The sequence below is a fragment of the Narcine bancroftii genome, chromosome 3 (genome assembly GCF_036971445.1).
Source record: "Narcine bancroftii isolate sNarBan1 chromosome 3, sNarBan1.hap1, whole genome shotgun sequence".
Lineage (NCBI taxonomy): Eukaryota > Metazoa > Chordata > Chondrichthyes > Torpediniformes > Narcinidae > Narcine > Narcine bancroftii.
The window spans coordinates 100,322,150-100,345,212 of record NC_091471.1 but is presented as its reverse complement, the minus strand read 5'-3'; the positions used below and the strand labels follow the sequence as shown (position 1 = coordinate 100,345,212).

At 40.0% G+C, this 23,063-nt stretch overlaps 1 protein-coding gene and 1 long non-coding RNA gene across 2 annotated transcripts in view; one reads left to right on the top strand and one right to left on the bottom strand.

The window, feature by feature from the left end:
• LOC138757403 (uncharacterized) overlaps positions 1-9,676 on the bottom strand; it is a 23,226-nt gene extending 13,550 nt beyond the window's left edge. The window contains exon 1 of the long non-coding RNA XR_011353573.1: positions 9,025-9,676. This is a non-coding gene — a long non-coding RNA (uncharacterized lncRNA). The remainder of the gene's footprint in view (positions 1-9,024) is intronic.
• On the top strand, positions 8,948-23,063 carry srd5a3 (steroid 5 alpha-reductase 3). The gene is made up of 5 exons (XM_069924648.1): positions 8,948-9,473; positions 10,447-10,598; positions 11,602-11,793; positions 20,939-21,070; positions 22,357-23,063. The coding sequence occupies exons 1-5, from the start codon at positions 9,181-9,183 to the stop codon at positions 22,614-22,616; spliced, it is 1,029 nt and encodes a 342-aa protein (XP_069780749.1). The 5' UTR covers positions 8,948-9,180; the 3' UTR covers positions 22,617-23,063.

The window sequence follows — 23,063 nt, the reverse complement described above, 5'->3', positions numbered from 1 at the left end:
TATTCCGTATTTACTTTATAATATTTTTTTTCGAGATTTGAATAAAATGGTTAGGGAGTTTTTATGGAGAGGTAAATTTTCGAGGGTAGCTTTGAATAAATTAACTTGGAAATATGAGTTAGGGGGATTACGTTTACCACATTTTCAAAATTATTATGAAGCAGCCCAACTTAAATTTATTATTTCATTGATGGATTTGGTACGGCCTCCTAGTTGGGCCAAAATTGAGATGGCAAATATTTCTGAATTTGAAATACATCTATTTTTGTTTAGATGGAATATAAATTTGTTACAACAATATAATGTGCCCGTACTAAAACATTTAATGAAGTTATGGATAAAGAAAAATAAAATGACAGGCTCTAGGGGAATATTATCGGCTTTGACTCCATTGTATAATAATCAACTTATTTCTTTTTCAATACATAATCAAAGTTTATTGCATTGGAGATTTAAAGGTGTGAAAAATTTGGGAGATTGTTTTAAAGAGGGTAAATTTTTATCTTTTAATCAGATGAGGGAAGGTTTTGGTATTGATAAGAATTCTTTGTTTCTATATTATCAAATTTGATCTTTGGTAAGATGTATGTTTGGTAGAGATATGATTTTATCTAAAATGACTAAATTTGAGACTTTTCTTATGAAGGTACCAAAGAAGGGTTATATTTCATCTATGTATCAAATATTACAGGATGGTATGGATAAAAAGGGTTGGGATAGATCTAAAAGTAAATGGGAAGTGGATACTGGTTTTATTTTTTCCGAAGATGATTCGTTAGATATTTGTTATGATAGTGTAACTAGATTGATAAATGCCCGTTATGCAATGATTAACTATAATTTTTTACATCAATTATATTTAACACCTGAAAAATTTAAAAAATATGGTTTTCATGAATCAGACTTGTGTTTTAGATGTGGTGATACGGTTGGAACTTTTTTTCATGCCATTTGGTCATGTATACATATGCAATCTTTTTGGAAGAAAATTCAATCGTTTTTAGAATATCTGTATAAGATTAAAATAGTTTTAGATCCAACAGTATTTTTACTGGGTAGTTTGCTGTCATGATAATGAATATGTATGAGATGTACCGGAAGTCGCGTGGTATGAGAGAGAGATAAGAGCACAAGCAGGAGAACAAAGGAAACTGGACAATAAAGACTCGGAGAAGTTTGCCTGATAAAACTTGTGTTTGATGTTTTATTAACTTCACATTTCGGGCCACAAATGTGACAGTTTGCAACCTTTGAAAGGCTTGGAATTAGATAAGTTTCAGCTTGCTTTTGTATATTTAGCTTTATCCATAGTGAAAAAATCTATTGCTAGTATGTGGAAAGATACAAATATGCTTGATATTAATAGATGGCATAATGAGATGAAATATTGTTTAATAATGGAAAAAATTACATATGTTTCGCATGTTAATTATATATTGATTAATTAATAAGTGGTTATTATATTCAGAATATTTGCATTTCAATTTACATTGATTAGATCTTAATATGTACATTTAATTTTTCTTTAATATTTTTTCTTTCTTTATGGCTCTCCTTAGGAGAGTTGGCTGAAGGTGGGGGGGGGGTCTTTTCTTTCTTTTTTTAATATATATAAAAAATAACATTCATGTTTATGGTTAATTGTTGTATATGTCATATATTATTTGTTTTTTGAACGAATAAATAAAGTTTAAAAAAAAATTAAAAAAACAAAATAAAAAAGAGAATGGAATTTTGAAGAGATGGGGAGTGAAGAAGTGCAATCAAGGTAACCATGGGAGTTGGTGGGTTTATAAAAGACATCTGAAGATAGTTTTTTTCTCCCAAAATAGAGACGGTGAGATTAGGAGAGGGGAGAAAGTACCAGTGATGGTCCAACTAAATTTGTCAAGGTGAAAGCCGGCAGCAAAGCGGATAAAGTTGACAATCTCATCACGTACATGTGAGAATAGGTTAAATGGAAAATTAATGGGAATGGGATTGCTTTGTGAACCAGCAGAGTCAATGAATTGAAATAGCACGATGAAGGCAATTTATTGAAAGAAATATCTGCTAGATGCATTTGTACAAAGCACAACTAGTAACATTTTAGCTTGACTCAGGAGCAAATTTTATTTCCCCTTGATCCATAACATTAATCTCAAAAATAGTGCATTTTAAAAAAAATTACATTGTTGCCTGCAATGTAGCTTTCTGATTCAGTGTGATGAACACACCACCCCACCCCCCAAAAATCCAAATCAGAAAAATGCCACACCTGTACAAATTAGTGAATTGTCTCATCTGACATGTGGGACTGATAAATGTACACTGTGCCAGTGTTCTGAAGACTGCTTCAAAACACACAAAAACAGATGTATTTCCAGAACAGAAAAATTAAAAGTACAAGAATGTATGGAATTATCATTTCAAGTTGAGAATCCTTCTCCAGAACTGAGAAAATAAACAAACAAGTCACTTTCACTTTTAAGGAGTAGGGTACAAGGCCAGTGTTGCTGAGGAAATTCAGCCATCTAAATGATACACAAATAATTTTTTTTTAAAACTGCAGATGCTGAAAATCTAAAATGAAAATATTTAAAAAACGCTGAAAACATTCTGCCAGTTAAAGGCATCATCAGTGGAAAGAGAAACAGAGTTAATATATTTCAGGTCGAAGTCATGTCAAAACTGAAATTCAGACCAGAGTGTGGTGATTGGGGTACCCGAACAGAGTGAGATACTGTGTAGTGCCTTAATCACTGTGGTCTTTTGCCATCCCCTGTCTGGATATGACCTCGGCCACAGTGATTAAGTCACCATGCAGTATCTTCACTCTGTTTGGGTACTCCATTACATCCACAGTGATCAGGGATCCTCATTCATGAGAGAGGAGCTGTGGCAGTACTTTCTCATCAGAGGCATAGCCACCAGTAGGACCACCAGTTATAATCCCAAGGGTAATGGACTGGTGGAATGGGAGAACACCACTGTTTGGAAGGCTGTGCTCCTGGCCCTGAAGTCCAGAGACCTGCTAGTGTCACGCTGGCAGGATGTCCTGCCGGAGGCATTGCATGCCATTTACTCACTCCTTTGTACCGCCACGAACACATGTTTGCCTTCCCTAGGAAGTAGGTGAATGGTTCTTCGATTTCTCCATGGTTGGCAACACCAGGGCCGGTCCTGCTCAGGATGCACATAAGAGGCCATAAGACTGACCCGTTGGTCGAAGAGGTGCACCTCATTCATGTGAACCCTCAGTACGCCTTTGTGAGGTAACCTGATGGCCACAACGACACTGTACCTATATGGGATCTGGCGCATGCCAGAGAGCCCGGAACCACTCATTACACCCCTGTTAACCCTGCATTTCATGCTAGCCCGCAATGGACCTCACTGTTAGGGGCAGACTCACGCAAGATACCACCCACTGCGGACATCACTCCAATGGGACCGGCTCCCATCAGGACACTGACCCTGCCTCCCTTCAGTTCTGTGATCGACATCGCCCCGACACAAACAGTTCCCACTCCATCTAACCCAATGGTGACCCCCGCCTGTAGACACTCGGCTGGAGGAACAGCAGACTACTCCCATCCCTGCTCCCCGTAGGTCCCGTAGACAGAGGAGGTCACCGGTGAGACTGAATCTTTAGTCTTGACAGTTTTTTTTCTGTTCCAGATCTAAGGTGGTTCTAAAAGGAGGGGTGAATGTGGTGATATGTTTCCTCCATTGTAATCATTGTTGGTTGTAGATATAGAGCTGGCCCGCCCACGGATGATTCATACCCTATGACTCCTCCTCCGTGGTCCTGGGCCATAAAGGTTGAGCCACCTTGTCGTGATAATGAATATGTATGAGATATACCAGAAGTCACGTGGTATGGGAGAGAGATAAGAACACAAGCAGGAGAACAAAGGAAACCGGAGAATAAAAAAACCCAGAAAAGTTTACCTGATAAACTTGTGTTTAATGTTTTATTAACTTCACATTTCGGGCCACAAATGTGACATTGGCGACGAGGATGAAAGAAGCTTGAAGAAAATTAAAGACTAAACAAGATTACAGACGTTTGCAGACAACTTCAAGGTGATAAGGATTTTCTCTTTGCTCAGTACTTTTGGGGCTGGAATATTTCCTCATGGCTGGTGCAGACAGTGACTTTCTAACACATAGTGGAATTGCTCATTTTGACCCAACGGGTCACTGTAAGTGTGAAGTGGAAGGCATGGCTGGAAGAATTTGAATCCTACGCCGACAGTCGTGGCCTATTTCTAGATACCGGTACAGTTGAACTAAAAGCGCAGAGAAGGGCGTTACTTCTTTTCACTGCTGGACCTGCAGTTCGGGAAACATTTAAGTCACTTTTGAATACTGGAAGAAAGGATGAGTACCGGAAAGCAGTAGATGCATTAAATGCACACTATGTAGTGACACCGAATGCTACATTTCAACGCCATTTGTTTCGGAGAACGAGACAAGAAGATGGCCAGACAATTGCTCAGTACGTGATGAGACTAAGCCAGCTAGCTGTTGGATGCAATTACATGCCAGCTGATTTGGACAACCAATTATTGGATCAAGTCGTACAGCACTGCAGATCAGATAAGCTCAGAAGACGTCTACTGGAAAGAGGGAGTGAGTTGGAACTCACCGATGCTTTAACCATTGCTGCTGCATTAGAGGCTGTTGAAGGGCAATTTCATACCATGACCCCGAAAGACAACTCAAGCTAGCAAATTAAGAGGCTCTCACATCGACAAAATCAGCCATGATAAACACCGACACAGGACGTGGAGTGTTATCGATGTGGAAACTGAGGTCACTTTGGAAAAGACCCATACTGCCCGGCCAAAGGCAAAGTTTGCAGAAAGTGTGGAGGTAAGGACCACTTTGCAAAGAAGTGCAAAAGCAAGTCCAATGCAGACCAGAAGAGGAAGAGTACAACTTCCAAAGGCAAAGCCTGGGGGAAAGGAAAGTATCCTGGAAAGAAAGATACCATTCGCCAGATAGACGGTGACGATGATGATACCCAGGAGGTACAGAGTTGTTACCAATTTACGTTGAATGAAGTACGTCATGAGAAGGTCCCAGTGATCATTGGTGGAGTGACAGTTCAGGTCATTGTAGACTCAGGCAGTGACAGTAATGTGATTGATCGACATTTATGGGAGAAGTTGAAAAGGAAAAAGATCATCTGTACCTCAAAGAAGTGTTCCAAGAAACTATCCATACACAGCAACCAAGCCATTGCAGACCATTGGATGTTTTACTGCAACTGTTGAAGCTGGAGATAAGTACACCGAAGCAGAGTTTATGGTCATAGAAGAGAAGGGAGAACCATTGCTGAGTAGAAGCACAGCGCAAGACCTGGCAATACTTCATATTGGAGCTTGTGTCAATTCAATTCAGTCATACGAGGATATGAAGCAAGAATTCCCCGCAGTCTTCCAAGGAGTAGGAAAGCTGAAAGGTAGACAATTGAAGCTAGCAGTAGATGAAACGGTCAAACCCAAGGCACAACCAATGCGCCGAACTCCGTTTGGACTTCGTGGGAAAATTGAAGCCAAAATTAAAGAATTGATTGAGCAAGACATTATTGAACCGGTGGAACATTCGACACAATGGGTCAGTCCCGTAGTGATTGTGCCCAAACCAAAGGGTGACATAAGACTATGTGTTGACATGAGAATGGCCAATGAAGCTATAATTAGAGAACGACACCCTATACCAACAGTGGAGGAAATACTTCAAGAAATAACTACCAGCAAGGTATTCTCAAAAATTGATCTGAAATGGGGCTATTATCAATTAGAGCTGGATCCAGGTTCCCGAGATGTGACAACATTTGTGACTCACTGTGGATTGTATCGTTACAAGAGACTATCATTTGGAATTAATGCAGCTTCGGAGATCTACCAGTATGAAATCCATCGAGTGATTCAAGACATTCCTGGAGTTGCCAACATTTCTGACGACATCATAGTCCATGCACCAACAAAGGAAGAGCATGACAAACGGTTGAGGCGTGTACTATCTAGACTACAGGAAGCAGGCCTTACCGTGAATGGAAACAAGTGCCAATTTGGTGTGTCAGAAATGGACTTCATGGGACTCAGACTTACACGGGAAGGACTAAACCCTGCAGAGGCCAAGGTGAAAGCTATTGCAGAGGCACGTGCACCTCAGAACGCAACAGAGGTGAGGAGTTTCCTAGGATTGGTCAATTTTTGTGCAAAGTTCATTCCTAATTTCGCTACAGTGGCAGAACCACTAAGGAAACTAACCAGGAAAGGTGTACCATTTCATTTTGGATCTGAGCAGAAGAAAGCGTTCACAGCGCTGAAGCAAAGCCTGACAGATGCAAAAACTCTTGGATATTACGATCCGGCGGCATCAACCAAAGTCATAGCGGATGCCAGCCTGGTTGGTTTAGGAGCCGTGTTGGTCCAGATGCATGATGGAGGACCAAGAATCATTGCCTATGCCAGCAGATAGTTATCTGATGTGGAAAGAAGATACTCTCAGACAGAGAAAGAAGCACTCGGACTTGTATGGGCCTGTGAGAGGTTCCATGCATATTTATACGGCATTGAATTTGAACTCATCACAGATCATAAGCCATTAGAGGTGATCTATGCACCTAGATCCAAACCATGTGCCAGAATAGAGAGATGGGTACTCAGACTACAACCCTACAAATATAAAGTAATCCACATTGCAGGGAAAGCAAACATTGCAGATCCGCTGTCCAGATTGGTGAAGGATGGAGGTCCACATTCCAAGTCAGAATTGGGAACTGAAATAGAGAGCTTTGTACGCTTCGTAGCTATTCAGGCGACACCGAAAGCTGTGACTACGAAGGAAGTCGAGAGAGAATCCGAACGTGATCCAGAACTCATGGAAGTAAGAGAATGCATACAGAGTGGACAATGGGACAAGTGTACTCACAAGGCTTACATTCCCATTAGAGACGAACTTTGTTGCATCAGACAGTGTGTATTGAGAGGTTGCAGATTGGTGATACCGCAAAGATTGAGACCGAAGATCGTATCCTTAGCGCATGAAGGACACCTAGGTATTGTTGGTACCAAGCAAAACCTCAGGACCAAGGTATGGTGGCCAAGTTGTGATAAGGACGCAGAGAGATTTGTTAAAACTTGTCACGGATGTCAAATCACAAGTAGGAGTAATCCGCCAGAACCGATCCGGAGTACGCAACTTCCGACAGGACCATGGATCGACGTAGCTGTTGATTTTCTTGGACCTTTACCGACGGGTGAATCAATTATGGTAGTGATAGATTACTATAGCAGATACTATGAGTACGTGGTGTTGAAGTCCACAACCACTGAAAAAACAATACAAGCATTAGCAGAGATATTCGCAAGATATGGATTACCTGTTACATTATACTCTGACAATGGTCCACAATTCATTTCAGAGACATTTGCAGAATACATGAGGACCACAGGTATCCACCATCATAAAGTAACTCCGAAATGGCCGCAAGCCAACGGAGAAGTAGAGAGACAAAATCAGTCCATTGAAAAATGATTGAGGATTGCACACGCTGAAGGACAAAATTGGCGAGAAGCATTGCTATCTTATGTGGCTGTCTATCGAGCAACGCCTCATGCAACCACTGGAAAAGTCCTGCAGAAGCATTTTTTGGGAGAAAAATCCGCACAAAAATGCCAGAAATAAAGGAAATCCGAGACGACCAGGAGATGAGGGACCACGATGCTGAAAAGAAAGGTGCAGCAAAGCTGTACACAGATTCGAAATGTGGAGCCAAGTACTCAGACATCATGCCAGGAGATAATGTTCTAGTGAGGCATGAAACTGGCGGTAAGCTAGACACACCTTATTACCATCAACCCTATACTGTCGTATCCAGAAGTGGCAGTATGGTGACAGTCAAGTCTCCGACTGGAGTCCTGTATAAGAGAAATGTATCAAGTGTAAAAAGGTACCAGTCCAGAGATACATCGAGTGAAGAGGTTGAAAGGCCAATACAAGATGCTGAAATGGAGAGACCTGATGATGTTCCAGAGGCAGTTACCAGCACTCCTGATGAAGTGACTAGAGCGCCAGAAACACCCGAAGCCGTGGCGAGCAGTATTTCTGACGCCGAGAGTGAACAACCGAGAAGCGACGACAATATCGCAGGCAGGCCGAAACGAAACCGGAAAGTGCCCAAACGATACGAAGACTTTGTGCCATAGTTTTAATAAGAACTTTGGGACAGTATTTTAATCTTATATCATAAAGTGCATGTATGAGTGCTGTCGGAAGTAAATTTTATGTAGTTGAGTTATAGTATTACCATTAGTTACGATGTTTGTAGGTTTCCGAGGGATATTGGTAAGTGAAGGTAAAGTTTATTTCTGATTAAAGGAGGGATGTCCTGATAATGAATATGTATGAGATGTACCGCAAGTCACGTGGTATGGGAGCGAGATAAGAACACAAGCAGGAGAACAAAGGAAACCGGAGAATAAAAAAACCCAGAGAAGTTTACCTGATAAACTTGTGTTTAATATTTTATTAACTTCACATTTCGGGCCACAAATGTGACACACCTCTCCCTTCCTGCCATTCCTATGCCAGCAAGGTTCTTCTGTGTATTAAAGCCTATCGCTCCCTCAGTTTGTCTTTGGGGTTACTGGTAGTGCCCTACACAGAGCAAAGACATGAAACAAGAAAGTCTCTGTAACTGTTGTAAATAATATGAACTAAATCTCGGCGTCGTAGATTTAAGTGAAACAGGAAGGTCTGCCGACGTTGTGATTTCCAGTCATTTTGGGCATCTTTGCACTGAATGCACATAAAGTGCCTGAGAAACTCAGCAATACCAGGCCCGAAACATTGGATGATGTGGAAGCTGTTAAGTTTTTCCAGCCTTTTGGTGTAAAGATACCAGCTGCAAACCGAGCACCCAGAGGGAGGGGTTCATCCGCCCAGAGCTATGACATTGCCCACACTGCCCTCCCAACTTCAGACGTTGTCCCTCGCTCCCACCCCCGTCCGGCCTACCCTTACCTTCCAGGTGCTGATCACCGCTCCCTGCCCCTTGTACACAGATACGGGCCTCGTCTTGTTCGAGCGCCCAAAGGCCTGGAGCCAGGAGAGAAGGGCCAGGCCCCGGCGGTGACCGAGGCCGAGGCCTCGCTGTGCTGCGCGGACGGGACGCGGCCGATGAAAGCGGGTCCTCGGAGCCGGAGCGGAAGTATCTGCCCCGCGCCGGCGGGTTCCTTTCCCTCGGGCGCGCTCCGCTGGGGCAACATGGCTGTTGGGAATGACCTGGGGGTTCTGGCCATCATCTGGCTGGTTTTCGCTGCGATTTTCCTGTTCTCCGTGATTTTTCGGAATGTCGGGTCAGGTCCGGGTATCTGCGCCATTGTATTTCAGGACCTCATGTACTACGGTAAAAGCAAACAGTATCTCCTCCAGCGGCCGCCCTGGCTCCGACGCCAAGATCTCCCGAAGAGGTAGGAGCGGCCGCCGACGGATCTGCCCCGATCAGCCCGCTCCTTGTCGTGTGTGGACACCAAACCCACTCGCAACGCAGCAAAGACTCGGCTGCTGTTTCCTTGCAATACGGGGGTGTGGGGTGGGATGAGATGAGGCAGCACCTCTTCTCGGTGGGTTCTGCGTTGACTGGTGAAAACAAGGTGGGAACCACGAAGTCTTCCTTCCATGGATGGGAGTGGGTGGGCTCCTATCAATCATGTGTGGGCTGAAATTGGTTTATTGTTCATCTCTCCATTTTGACTAGTCAATGGTCAGGGGTCTCAGGAATCAATGGGGATCTTGCACATCATCGATAAAGTACATTCTTGAATCTTTTCCTCTGTCCACCTAATCTTCAGCTCCCGTGATGGAACCCTGGATGCCTTCTCTTCGTGGAGAAGCAGGTGCCAGCTAACTGAGGATAATAGAGGCTCAGTGTTTGGGATGCTGGCCTGGGAGAAGGCTTTGCTTTGCTTTGCTTTTCCTGGTGAATTTGGAGCAGGCTGCAGGGTCACACTGTGGTCTCAATGCATCCACTCCTCCATGGGAAGTTTTGGATGAGACCAGGGAAGAAATATAGTCCAAGCCTTGGAAAAAGAATCCTGGTCTGTATCCCAAATGGAGGAAAATTGGATCTCCAGGTGATGTCATTGCAGGGTGAGTAAGGGCAGAACCCTCTGGCGATCAGCAAGGAAGGGAAAGGACAGACTAACTCCAATAGTGTCTGAAACATTGACCATCCCTGTGCCTCTACAGATTCTTTTTGACCCAACATCAGACCAAAACACACTGTTCCATGATGTTTGCTCCCTGAAACCAGGTGCAAATCTCTGAAAGTGTTTTATTCCACTTAACGTCTGTTCTTCAGTGAGTCCAGAAATGTGTTTAAAGAAAGGTTCTTCTTGGAGATGTTTATGGTGACTTTAATTATGCATAATTTTGTTTTTGCAGATGGTTTTCTCATTTCTATGTGGTTTCAGTGATCTGGAATAGTTTTCTACTTGGAATTACTTGCCAAAGTCTATTTTTTGGTCAGCCTTTTCCAAGATGGCTTCAAAAACTGCTTGGTTCTCTTTCTGGTATTGTATTACACTTAAAGCCTGGTAGGTAATTATGCTTTTGCTTTTTATGGAAGGCAAGTTCAAATTACTGAGATGCATATGAATGGGGATGATTATTTAATATTTAAAGGGCAACCCCGGGTGACAAGAAATTGTTATTCCCATCAAAATGTATCCTTTATAAACAAGATCACATGCATTCAAATGGAATTTGGGGATAGTTCAACATAAAATTGATCTATTTGATGTAATCCATCAACTTAACTAAGTAATTTTATCTTTATTGTCTAATTTCAATAGAATGCTTCATAATAAACATTCAGGCTGTTTCATACAGTAATTAATAAATCCAGAAGTTTGATAATGTCGATTTTTTTTTTAAATCAAAAAGAACACACTTCTATTTAAAGACCATCCTGAGTTACGCATACACAACTCATGGTCATCTGTGAATATGAATGAGCTCCCATAAATATTATTACATTAAAAACTCAGACACGTGTACCTCTTTGTCCCTAAAAAAAGCAGAGCCTCAATCTTTTGTATCAGTCTTGTGTGCATTCATGCCAATTATTACAATGCTGTGGAGGTACAGTTATATCACATGATATTTCAGTGTATGTCTGACGTGGACGGTATTGACAAGAATGTTTGCAGAAACAGAACCCATTTGTAATCTGGGCCTATAAAAAGTATGTTTTATGAACCTGGGACTCAAAAACTTTTCAAGTACAGAGTTTTGTACACTCAGGAAGTGAAGCTCTATAAATATTAATCAGATAACTAACTCGATTGAATTACTTTTGAGTGAACTTTTCAGGTTGATGATCTTTCTTCAGAATTAGGAAATTTTAAAATACTAATGACTGATTATTAATGCAAAATGCTATCTATTACCCATCTGTGCTAGTGGACCTGCTGGGTGTATCCGCCCTTTTCTGCTTTTATTACTATTGGAGAAATATGGGTGAGGGCAAGATTAGTTATTTGTGAATAGTATATTTAAAACATGCATTATTTTAAAGTTTTACTATTTATTTTTCAGGAGATGAATTGTCTATCCTCCTAGTTCAAATGATGTTGTGTGTGCAGGGTATTCGACGGCTCATAGAGTGCTTATTTATCTCTGTGTTTTCAAATGGCGTCATTCATCCAATACAGTATTGTTGGGGTTTGGTTTATTATGTGCTCGTGGGTTTAACCGTGCATTGCGAAGGACCCCTTCTTGGATCAAAAGGTAGGTTTTTTTTTGCCTAAGTAAAATATATAGGATGCTTGCAGGTAATTGACCAGTTTATATCAACAAACATAAGATTTATGAAACAATGGACAGATTATCTAACACTACAACAGGATTTCGATGATATGGGAAAATGAGCCAAGGAATAGCAGATGGAATTTAACTTAGACAAGTGCAAGGTGTTGCATTTTGGTAGGTTTAACCAGGGCAGGACTTTCAAGGTGAGTGGTAGAGCCCTGTGCATTGTTGTAGAACAAAGAACCTTGGGGATATAGGTGCATTCTTCCATAAACGTGGCAACACAGGAAGAAAGGATGGTGCAGGTAGCAGACAATTAATATGCTTCTCTTCAGTCAATACTTTGAGTACCCCAGCAGGGATATCATGTTACAACTGTAAACAATGTTGATGAGATCACACTTGGAGTATTGTACACAATTTTGGTCACCTAGCTATAAGAATTATATCATTAAACTGGAAAGGGTGCAGAAAAGGTTCACAAGAACATTTCTGGGACTGGTTGGTTTTAATTATAAGGAGAGGCTGAGACTTTTCTCCTTTGAGCTAAGAAGACTAAGAAGGGACCTTATTGAGGTTTATAAAATCATGAAGTATTTCTTCTTTGGCTTGGCTTCGCGGACGAAGATTTATGGAGGGGTAATGTTCACATCAGCTGCAGGCTCGTTTGTGGCTGACAAGTCCGATGCGGGACAGGCAGACACGGTTGCAGCGGTTGCAGGGGAAAATTGGTTGGTTGGGGTTGGGTGTTGGGTTTTTCCTCCTTTGACTTTTGTCAGTGAGGTGGGCTCTGCGGTCTTCTTAAAAGGAGGTTGCTGCCCGCCGAACTGTGAGGCGCCAAGATGCACGGTTTGAGGCGATATCAGCCCACTGGCGGTGGTCAATGTGGCAGGCACCAAGAGATTTCTTTAGGCAGTCCTTGTACCTCTTCTTTGGTGCACCTCTGTCTCGGTGGCCAGTAGAGAGCTCGCCATATAACACGATCTTGGGAAGGCGATGGTCCTCCATTCTGGAGATGTGACCTACCCAGCGCAGTTGGATCTTCAGCAGCGTGGATTCGATGCTGTCGGCCTCTGCCATCTCGAGTATTTCGATGTTGGAGATGAAGTCGCTCCAATGAATGTTGAGGATGGAGCGGAGACAACGCTGGTGGAAGCATTCTAGGAGCCGTAGGTGATGCCGGTAGAGGACCCATGATTCGGAGCTGAACAGGAGTGTGGGTATGACCACGGCTCTGTATATGCTAATCTTTGTGAGGTTTTTCAGTTGGTTGTTTTTCCAGACTCTTTTGTGTAGTCTTCCAAAGGCGCTATTTGCCTTGGCAAGTCTGTTTAGTCTATCTCGTTGTCGATCCTTGCATCCAATGAAATGGTGCAGCCGAGATAGGTAAACTGGTTGACCGTTTTGAGTTTTGTGTGCTCGATGGAGATGTGGGGGCAAAACCTTCGCTGGGATTCTCCTAAATAGAATAATACCTAGTGTCGCCGAAAATGTTCTCCCAGAATCACAGTGCGGCTTTCGCGCAAACAGAGGAACTACTGACATGGTCTTTGCCCTCAGACAGCTCCAAGAAAAGTGCAGAGAACAAAACAAAGGACTCTACATTACCTTTGTTGACCTCACCAAAGCCTTCGACACCATGAGTAGGAAAGGGCTTTGGCAAATACTAGAGCGCCTCGGATGCCCCCCAAAGTTCCTCAACATGGTTATCCAACTGCACGAAAACCAACAAGGTCGGGTCAGATACAGCAATGAGCTCTCTGAACCCTTCTCCATTAACAATGGCGTGAAGCAAGGCTGCGTTCTCTTTTCAATCTTCTTCAGCATGATGCTGAAACAAGCCATGAAAGACCTCAACAATGAAGACGCTGTTTACATCTGGTACCGCACGGATGGCAGTCTCTTCAATCTGAGGCGCCTGCAAGCTCACACCAAGACACAAGAGCAACTTGTCCGTGAACTACTCTTTGCAGACGATGCCGCTTTAGTTGCCCATTCAGACCCAGCTCTTCAGCACTTGACGTCCTGTTTTGCAGAAACTGCCAAAATGTTTGGCCTGGAAGTCAGCCTGAAGAAAACTGAGGTCCTCCATCAGCCAGCTCCCCACCATAACTACCAGCCCCCCCACATCTCCATCGGGCATACAAAACTCATGAAGTATATTGATAAATATACCAGGGCAGTGGAATCTAAAACTAGGAGTAATAGATTTAGGTTAAACAGGAATGTCTGCAGATTCTGTGATTGAGGTGTCATACACAAAAGTGCTGGAGAAACTCAGCAGGCCACCTAATGTCTCTAGGAAGAAAAGGGATATAACCAACATTCTGGGCCTGAGCCCTTTGTCAAGGTATGAGCAAAGTACAGACAGGTTTCTGAATAATGAAATGGAGGGAGGAAAGGAGAGATGGGAAAAAGGAGAATGGGGAGGTGCATGAGCCATCTGGCAGAAGGTTACAGGTGGATATGGGTGGGAGGGCAGAAGAGGAAAAATTTAGGTGATGGGGAGGAGAGGTAGCTCTCTGAATAGAGGGGGAAGCAGATGGGCAGCTGGAGGAAAGGAGACAGAGAGATGGGAAAAGTGAGAGAAACTGGAGAGACCAAAATTAGAGAATCAATGTTAATACCATCGGCTTAGAGTGCCCAGATGGAATTTAAGGTGAGAGGGGAAAGATTTTAAAGGAACACCTTAACATGGAGGGTGGTGGTAATATTGAACAAGCTACCAGAGAAGTGTACAAAGTGGGGATAATTGTAACTCTAAAAAGGCATTTAGAAGGATATGGGCCTAATGCAGGTAAATGTGGCTAGCTTGGAGCCATCCGATAATTACTGGATTTATATTTTTCCTGCATTTTTTAAATTAACAATATAAGAATGCATTCCCGTGGTTCTTGGGAATCAGACCTGTTCCTAAGGAGATTATTGTGGCAAAAATCCATTTTGCCAGAGTTTTGTACATTTGTGTTTGTCACCTCAGTCACAGCATCTGCATACCTCCCTGTTTATCTTAAATCTCTGACCCCTAGTTTTAGATTCCCCTTCTTTGTACATTAACACAAATGCATTCCACCAACAAATCTCCATGTTAGATCCCAATACATAAACTTAAAAGATAAGAACAGTAGGAGTTCCATAAGCTACCTTTTATTATATGTACTTTATAGTTGTTTGCAGAACAGTTGCCCGAGAAATAAAGAACAAGGATAAAAAAAATTGCAGAAGATAAAAAGTAATCTATTCTCTGGTGCCCCATTAGCACTCATGGTCCTGACTGCAAACACTTGTATGTTGGCTCTCTGCTGTGCAGGTACATCAACATCTCCATTATTGCTTGCAATGAGAATGCACCATGTATTTCAAAATATAAGTCAACTGGCAGATAGGTTAACTGCCCCCCCCCCTTTTTTTTTAGCCACATTTTAATGGTTTTATGGTGTACCCAGCATACAAGTCAATCCCAATTTTTTGAGCTGTCCAGGCCTCCCAGGAACAACTCAAAAAGTTTTAAAACACCCCAATTGCAAGTAACAAAGCTGTAAATTAATTAAGTAAAAAAAAAAAATAACCTCTGCCTACTGGGCAGGAGCAGCGACATAGGCCTACAAGGCAGGAGCAGTGATGGCAACGACAGGGTCCCAGGTAGGGCTGGTTATTGCAGTGCCCAGCGGTGGGGAGGTGTTGGGGAGTGTGGCACCGGCAGAGGGAAGGTGCTTCCAATATCAACTTATATGTCAAATTGATGTCAATCTGGTTTTATCAGTGAATTTAAAATCTCAATAGTATATCTGGTGTACAAGTCGACCCTCATCTTTAAGTAATTTTTGAGGGTTTTATGACTCGACTTGTATGCCAAAAATATGTGGTATATGGAATATGCATGAAAAGGGATCATTATAAACATTGTATATAAAGAGCTGGGCTGCTTTGCAAACCTCTGCCTCTCCACTGCTGTGCCTGTAACATTGCTGAGAACTTAGTCCTTCCCTGACTCTGACATCTATTAGATTGATACTTCAAGGGGAAATTCGCAAAGCCATGGAAGAGCAGCAGAGATGGACTAATTGGATTGGTGTGATAGAACCGGGTGAGGGGGTGGGGGGGGGGCAAGAGGAGGTGGGGTTGCACTACTTGTTAGAGAAAATATTACAGCGGTGCTTAGGTGCGATAGAATAGAAGGCTCGTCCAGGGAGGCTATTTGGGTGCAATTGATGAATGGGAAAGAGGAAGTTACAATTATAGGGGTGTATTATAGACCACCGAATGGGGAACGCAAATTAGAGGAACAAATTAGTAGAGAGAGAGCAGATATTTGTAATAAGCACAGGGTAGTGATTGTGGGGGATTTTACTTTTCTGAATATTGATTGGGAAACCCATTCCATGAAAGGGCTGGATGAGTTGGAGTTTGTAAAATGTATGCAGGATAGCTATTTACATCAATACGTGGAGATACCAACTAGAGAGGGAGCTGTGTTGGATTTACTTTTGGGGAATGAGATGGGTCAGATGACAGAGGTATGTGTGGGGGAGCACTTTGGGTCCAGTAATCATGGTGCCATTAGCTTCAAGGTAATTATGGAAAAGGAAATTTTTCTAAAATAACCGCCATTTCTACCTTTGCCCAACTGGGCGGATCATCCATATTCATTAATGCACTAAGAAATTTAAATTGAGCTGCTTCATAATAATGCTGAAAATTCGGTAATCTTAAACCTCCAAATTGGAAATCCCACATCAACTTTCTCATCGCTACCCTCGGAAATTTTCCCTTCCATAAGAAGTCTCTAATTGCTTTATATAAGTCCTTAAAAAAACTTTTGTTTAAAAAAAATAAGGAATTGATTGAAACAAATATTGTATTCGAGGAAAAATATTCATTTTTATAGTATTAATCCTCCCTAATAAACCCAAAGGTAAATCCTTCCACCTAATCAGATCTAATTTAATCCTTTTTATTAAAGGAAGATAATTAATTGAATATAAATCTTGAAATTCCGTATTAACATTAATTCCTAAATATTTAATTTGTGTAGTCCACTTCAAATTGGTAATACTTTTATATATTGAATAATCATCTTTACAAATTGATAGAATTTCACTTTTGGCCCAATTTACTTTATAACCAGATAATTGACCATAATTTTCTAAACATTCTTGAATTGCTGGTAAAGTAAACTTAACAAATTGGGGCTCAAAAATAAATGGTCTGGACGATTGCCATTATATAATAATCAACTTGTTCCTTTTACAGTTTCCAATATCACCTTGAAACAATGGGAAAGGAAGGGAATAAAAAACTTATCTGATTGTTTTTCTGAGGGATGTTTTTGTTCCTTTGATGAATTACAAAGGAAATTTTGTATTAGTGGAAATTCTGTATTTGTGTATTATCAATTAAGATCTTTTGTAAAACAGATATGTGGTCGTCATATGATCTTACTGCCTGATTCTAATTTTGAGGAATATATACTTTCAATACCAAAAAAGGGATATATATCTGATTTGTATTGTATTTTACAAGAAACTGAAAGTAAAAAAGATTGGGATAAAGATAAGTTGAAATGGGGAAAAGATTTAGGTTTTACAATAACTGAAGAAGCCTGGATGGAAATTTGCCAGAATAGTATTCAGAAATTGATTAATGCTAGATTAGCGATGATTAATTATAATTTTATACATCAGTTATATTTAACACCGGAGAAACTAAAAAAGTTTGGCCTTAGTAAGTCGGATTGCTGTTTTCGTTGTGACTAGACGGCTAATACTTTTTTGCACACTGTCTGGTTTTGTGATCGATTGCAACAGTTTTGGAAAGGTATTCAATCTATACTTAATAGTTTATATAATATCTGTCTTGTATTAGACCCTGATATATTTTTATTAGGGAATATGCAATCACTAATTGATTTAGGTTTAAAGGATTATCAGATTTCCTTTATCTATTTAGCTTTAGCTGTGGCCAAGAAATGTATAGCACTTACTTGGAAAGACAGAAATATATTAACTTTAGATAGGTGGCATTTGGAGATGAAATCCTGTTTGACCATGGAAAGGATATCTTCAATTCAGGATAGGATGTCTTTTTATAGGTTAAAGTGGACTCCGTTTGTTAAATATATGCATTTAAGTTTGCTTTAAATATGTTTTTAAGTGTGATATTTTAGTATTGATAACTTTTTTTTGTCAGTATCTTTACTTGTTATGTTTTATCTTTTTTTTGTAAGTGGGCTTTTTTTTCTTATATATAATATTGTTCACTTTATTAACTCTTCACTCTTTATTTTGGGGGGGTTAGACTAATTCTAAGTTAGGTTATTAATGTGTAATAATTATTGGGGGGGTTAGTTTATTTAGTTTACCAATGTGGTACTGTAATTTTATTATCTTACTTTTATTCTTTTTAAATGTAATCCTCTATTTTATTCATGTTATAAAATCTTAAATAAAGTTTTTAAAAATAAAAGGTAATTATGGAAAAGGATAGGTCTGGGCCTAGAGTTGAGGTTTTTGAGTGGGGAAAAGCTAGCTTTGAGGAGATGCGAAAGGATTTACAAGGGGTGGATTGGGACAATTTGTTTTCTGGGAAGGATGTAATAGAGAAATGGAGGGTCTTTTAAAGGAGAGGTTTGAAGAATACAAAATGTTATAAACCTGTTAGATTGAAAGGTCAGGTCAAAAGTTTGAGAGAGCCATGGTTCTCAAGGGATATTGGAAATTTGGTTCGAAAAAAGAGGGAGTACTGCAATAAATATAAGAAATGGAAAAAAAGAGATGTTTGGTTACTATATTGAATGTAAAAAGAATCTTAAGAAATAAATTAGAAAAGCTAAAAGAAGGTATGAGGTGGCTATAACAAGCAGGTAAACATAAATCCAAAGGGTTTCTACACATATATAAATAGCAAAAGGTAAGTGAGAGATAAAATTGGTCTAATAGAGAATCAGAAAGGACAATGTGTGTGGAGCCAAAAGAGATGGGGGAGGTCTTGAACAATTTCTTTTCCTCAATATTTACTGAGGAGAAGGATATTGAACTGTGCAGGGTAAAGGAAGCAAAGGGGATATATATGAAGACTATAGTGATTAAGAAAGAGATAACACTGGAGCTTTTGAAACATATAAAGGTGGATAAGTCTCCGGGTCCTGACAGGATTTTTCCCAGGACCTTGAGAGAAGTTAGTGAGGAAATAGCAGAGGCTCTGGCAGTGATTTTTCAAATCTCATTAGAGATGGGTATAGTGCCTTTGTTTAAAAAGGGTTCGAGGAGCAAGCCTAGCAATTATTGGCCTGCAAGTTTGATGTCTGTGGTAGGTAAATTGATAGAAAGCATTCTTAGAGATATATATATATAAGTATATGGAAGGACAGGGTCTGATCAGGGACACTCAACACGGATTTGTGCGTGTTTGACCAATCTTGTTGAATTTTTTGAAGAGGTGACTAGGAATGTTGATGAGGGTAGAGTAGTGGATGTTGTCTATATGGACTTCAGTAAGGCCTTCGATAAGGTTCTGCATGGGAGGTTAGTTAGGAAGGCTAAATCCTTGGGTATTAATTTGGAGATAGTCAAATGGATTCAACAGTGGCTGGAAGGAAGGTCCCAGAGAGTAGTAGTAGATAATTGTTTGTCAGGATGGAGGCCGGTGACAAGCGGTGTACCTCAGGGTTTGGTATTGGGACCATTGCTGTTCATCATATATATTAATGATCTGGAGGATGGGGCAGTAAATTGGAATAGTAAATATGCAGATGATACTAAAATAGGGGTAATTGTGGATGATGAAAAGGGTTTTCAAAGATTGCAGAGGGATTTAAACTGCTTAGAGGAGTGGGCAGAAAGATGGCAGATGGAATTTAATACTGATAAGTGAGGTGCTTCATTTTGGAAAGAATAATCAAAGCAAGACATATTTGGTAAATGGGAGGGCATTGAAGAATGCAGTGGAGCAGAAAGATCTAGGAATAACAGTGAATTGTTCCCTGAAGGTAGGAGCGCATGTGGATAGGTGAAGAAGGCCTTTAGTATGCTTGCCTATATAAATCAGTGCATAGAATATAGGAGTTGGGAAGTAATGATGAAACTGTACAAGGCATTGATGAGGCCTAATTTAGAGTACTGTATACAATTCTGGTCACCGATTTATAGGAAGGATATTAACAAGATAGAGAGAGTGCAGAGAAGATTTACAAAAATGTTGCCTGGGTTTCAGCATCTGGAATACAAGGAAAGATTGAGCAAATTAGGTCTTTATTCCTTGGAACGTAGAAGGCTGAGAGGGGATTTGATAGAGGTGTTTAAGATAATGAGAGGGATAGATAGAGTTGATGTGGGAAGGCTTTTCCCATTGAAAGTAGGAGAGATGGATACAAGAGGTCATGGGTTGAGAGTTGACGGGCAAAGGTTTAGGAGTAACATTGGGGGAACTTCTTTACTCAGAGAATGGTTACTGTGTGGAATGGGCTGGGAAAGTTGGTGGAAGCAGGGTCAATATTGTAATTTAAGAAAGAGTTGGATAAGTATATGGATGGGAGGGGGATGGAGGGATATGGGCAGAGTGTTGGGAAGTGGGATTAGAGGAGGGTACTTGGATCAGTGCAGACTAAAAGGGCAAAATTGGCCTGTTTCCGTGCAGTAATTGTTATATGGTTATTGCCCTTTTAGAAGTTAGTGCAGGCTAATCAAGTCTTTCATTGCTTCAACATTCTCTGTTATTCCACGTTAGTGGTTTGTGTGTTTTGTTAAAGGAAATGGGATACGATGGGACATTTCTGTTAGATTATTGTCATCAGAATTAATTTGATTATGCTGAGCTTTTAATTTTGGATATACAGCAGTTTGAACATAATAGTATATCTTCAAAGTCGTGTCTTTATTTGATATTCAAACACATTTGATTTTACTGTATGTGGTAATCAAATCACCATATCTAGAATGTAAATGTAAATTCAAACAGGAAGCCTTGATGTGCAGCACTGAGTTTGTACCATAGGTGTTGTACTTCAGAAATGTCCATTTGGTCAGGTTTATATTGCTGTTTCACTGAGTCAAGATAAAATAGGTCAGAACTTGATAAAAATAAAATGTTTGTAAGCATTTTGTTAACCTTTTGCCTTGTTGTGTAGTATACACTATTGGTGACCTGATTGAACAAGTGCAGTGGTACCATATTGCTGGAATAATGCTGTTTTTGTGGGCAACAGTTCATCACCACAAGAGTCACATGATCCTGGCTAATCTGAGGAAAAACAAATCAGGTAAATTTTTCCATTACACATTGTTTTGTAAACTTGAATGTGCTGAATGAATCTACCAGATGATGTATAATCACAAGTTAGTAAATTATGATAGTCTGACAAGGGCTAAAATTTAGTGTATGAAACCCTCCTATTTAACAATCCAAAAAATGCTTTGTTTTTTTGTGCAGTTGCATATTATTCAGAATGCTGTTTCAGTTGGAAAATATCTTGTTAAACTTAGTGTGTCACTGATGTTGGTGCTCTTGAGGTACATTAGTTATTCATTTGACCTGACTTGAGCAAAGGCTATAAAGAGATGTTGTTCTTTAACTGAAGGTGAGTCAGAATGCGGGTAATGCTTCAAACACTGTTTGACAAGCTACTATAGGATAGTTTGCCTCTCCTTCATGATAGTCAAGCAACAATTACTGATTTTGGTGCATTTCCTTTCATCTATTAGGATATTCGATATAATTCTTCATATTCTCTTTGTCTTTGTTTCTTTAACTCACTGATTTTTAATGCAGGATGGTTTAGTTGGTCTCTTCAGGACTTTGTCCATTCATCATACTTCAGGTATAAACCTAAACACTCCATGTCAGTAGTCTGTCATTTTGTAAAGAGCACCACAGCTGAGCAATATTCAACATTTATGCATGGAAATTTTCGAGCACCTATGATTATCAGCATGGGAAGTCCAACTGGTCTTGCAATATAGATATCAATTAAGATTGGTCAGTTTTCCCTTTTCACTAGGATCTGTTAACTCTACACAGGGTATAAAATGATTCTGACCTTCTGGTCTGTTTTATATTATACCAGATTAGACAGTATCTACATGTTTTTAATCACATTTTATTCATTTAATTATCTAAATACAGTATGTCATTGCATATTTTCCTTGGCAGATACACCTGATTTTTTTTATATAAAATAATTCTCCTGAGGTAGTAATTCAATTATTTTGTTCATTTTTCCCCTTTTCCTATATTTTGGTGGAGAAATGCAGGTGGAAGAGAATAATTAAAAGTACTTGCATGTTGATTATATTATTGTTGCCAGGTGATATATGCTTGAGAATATTTTCCTCTAAAAGGTCATGTTTTGTTGTATGTTCTTCCTCAGCATCACTGTCTGTATCTCTTAACCTTTTTCCCCATGCCATTACCACTGATGTGGAACAGTAATTCTCCCAGCATTCTCCCAGTTTTAAAAAATCCTATTGAAATATGTATACAAGAAGTGATCATCTGAACGATAATATGCTTTCATTTTAATTAATTACTGTTTCTATTCATATCTAGGCGAAATGATCAACTTCAAGCATAGCATCCCTTATGGTGATTGGTTTGAGCTAGTTTCTTGTCCACATTATTTGGCTGAATTGCTAATCTATTTTGCTTTAAGTCTGACCTTTAAAGGACAACATCATGTGTGGTGGTTTGTTGTATTGTATGTTTTATTCAGCCATGCAATGATGGCAGCTCAGTCCCATGAATTCTATGTAAAGAAATTTGACACCTACCCCAAAAAAAGAAAAGCATTCATACCTTTTATATTTTAAATGATCATAAAACATACTATACCTTGCATATTCCAAAGATCTTCTTCATATATAAATTTTTAAATTGTGAACTTGAAAGAAAATGTTATAAATGACAAGTTAACTTCTTACGTGAAGAGACCTTTTCAAAGAAGGTGACTTCACTGTTTTAATCGCAATAGGTTTTTAAATCAACCACTAGCTTTTAGAATCTTTATAACTGTCTTTATCTTGTGGCTTGAAATGTGAACAAAAGAAAAGCAATAGGCCATTAAAGAATCGTATTTAATCTTCCAGATCACACCTTGGTTCTCAGTATTTTTATATAATGTACAATGCTCAGATATAAAACAATGCAATTATCAATGTAATATGTCGTAAAGCTAATGTATAGCAGTGTAATATTTGTAAATTGATGCTGTGAATTAATCGCTGTATGCTCTAATTAAAAGCTGTGATGTCAGAAAA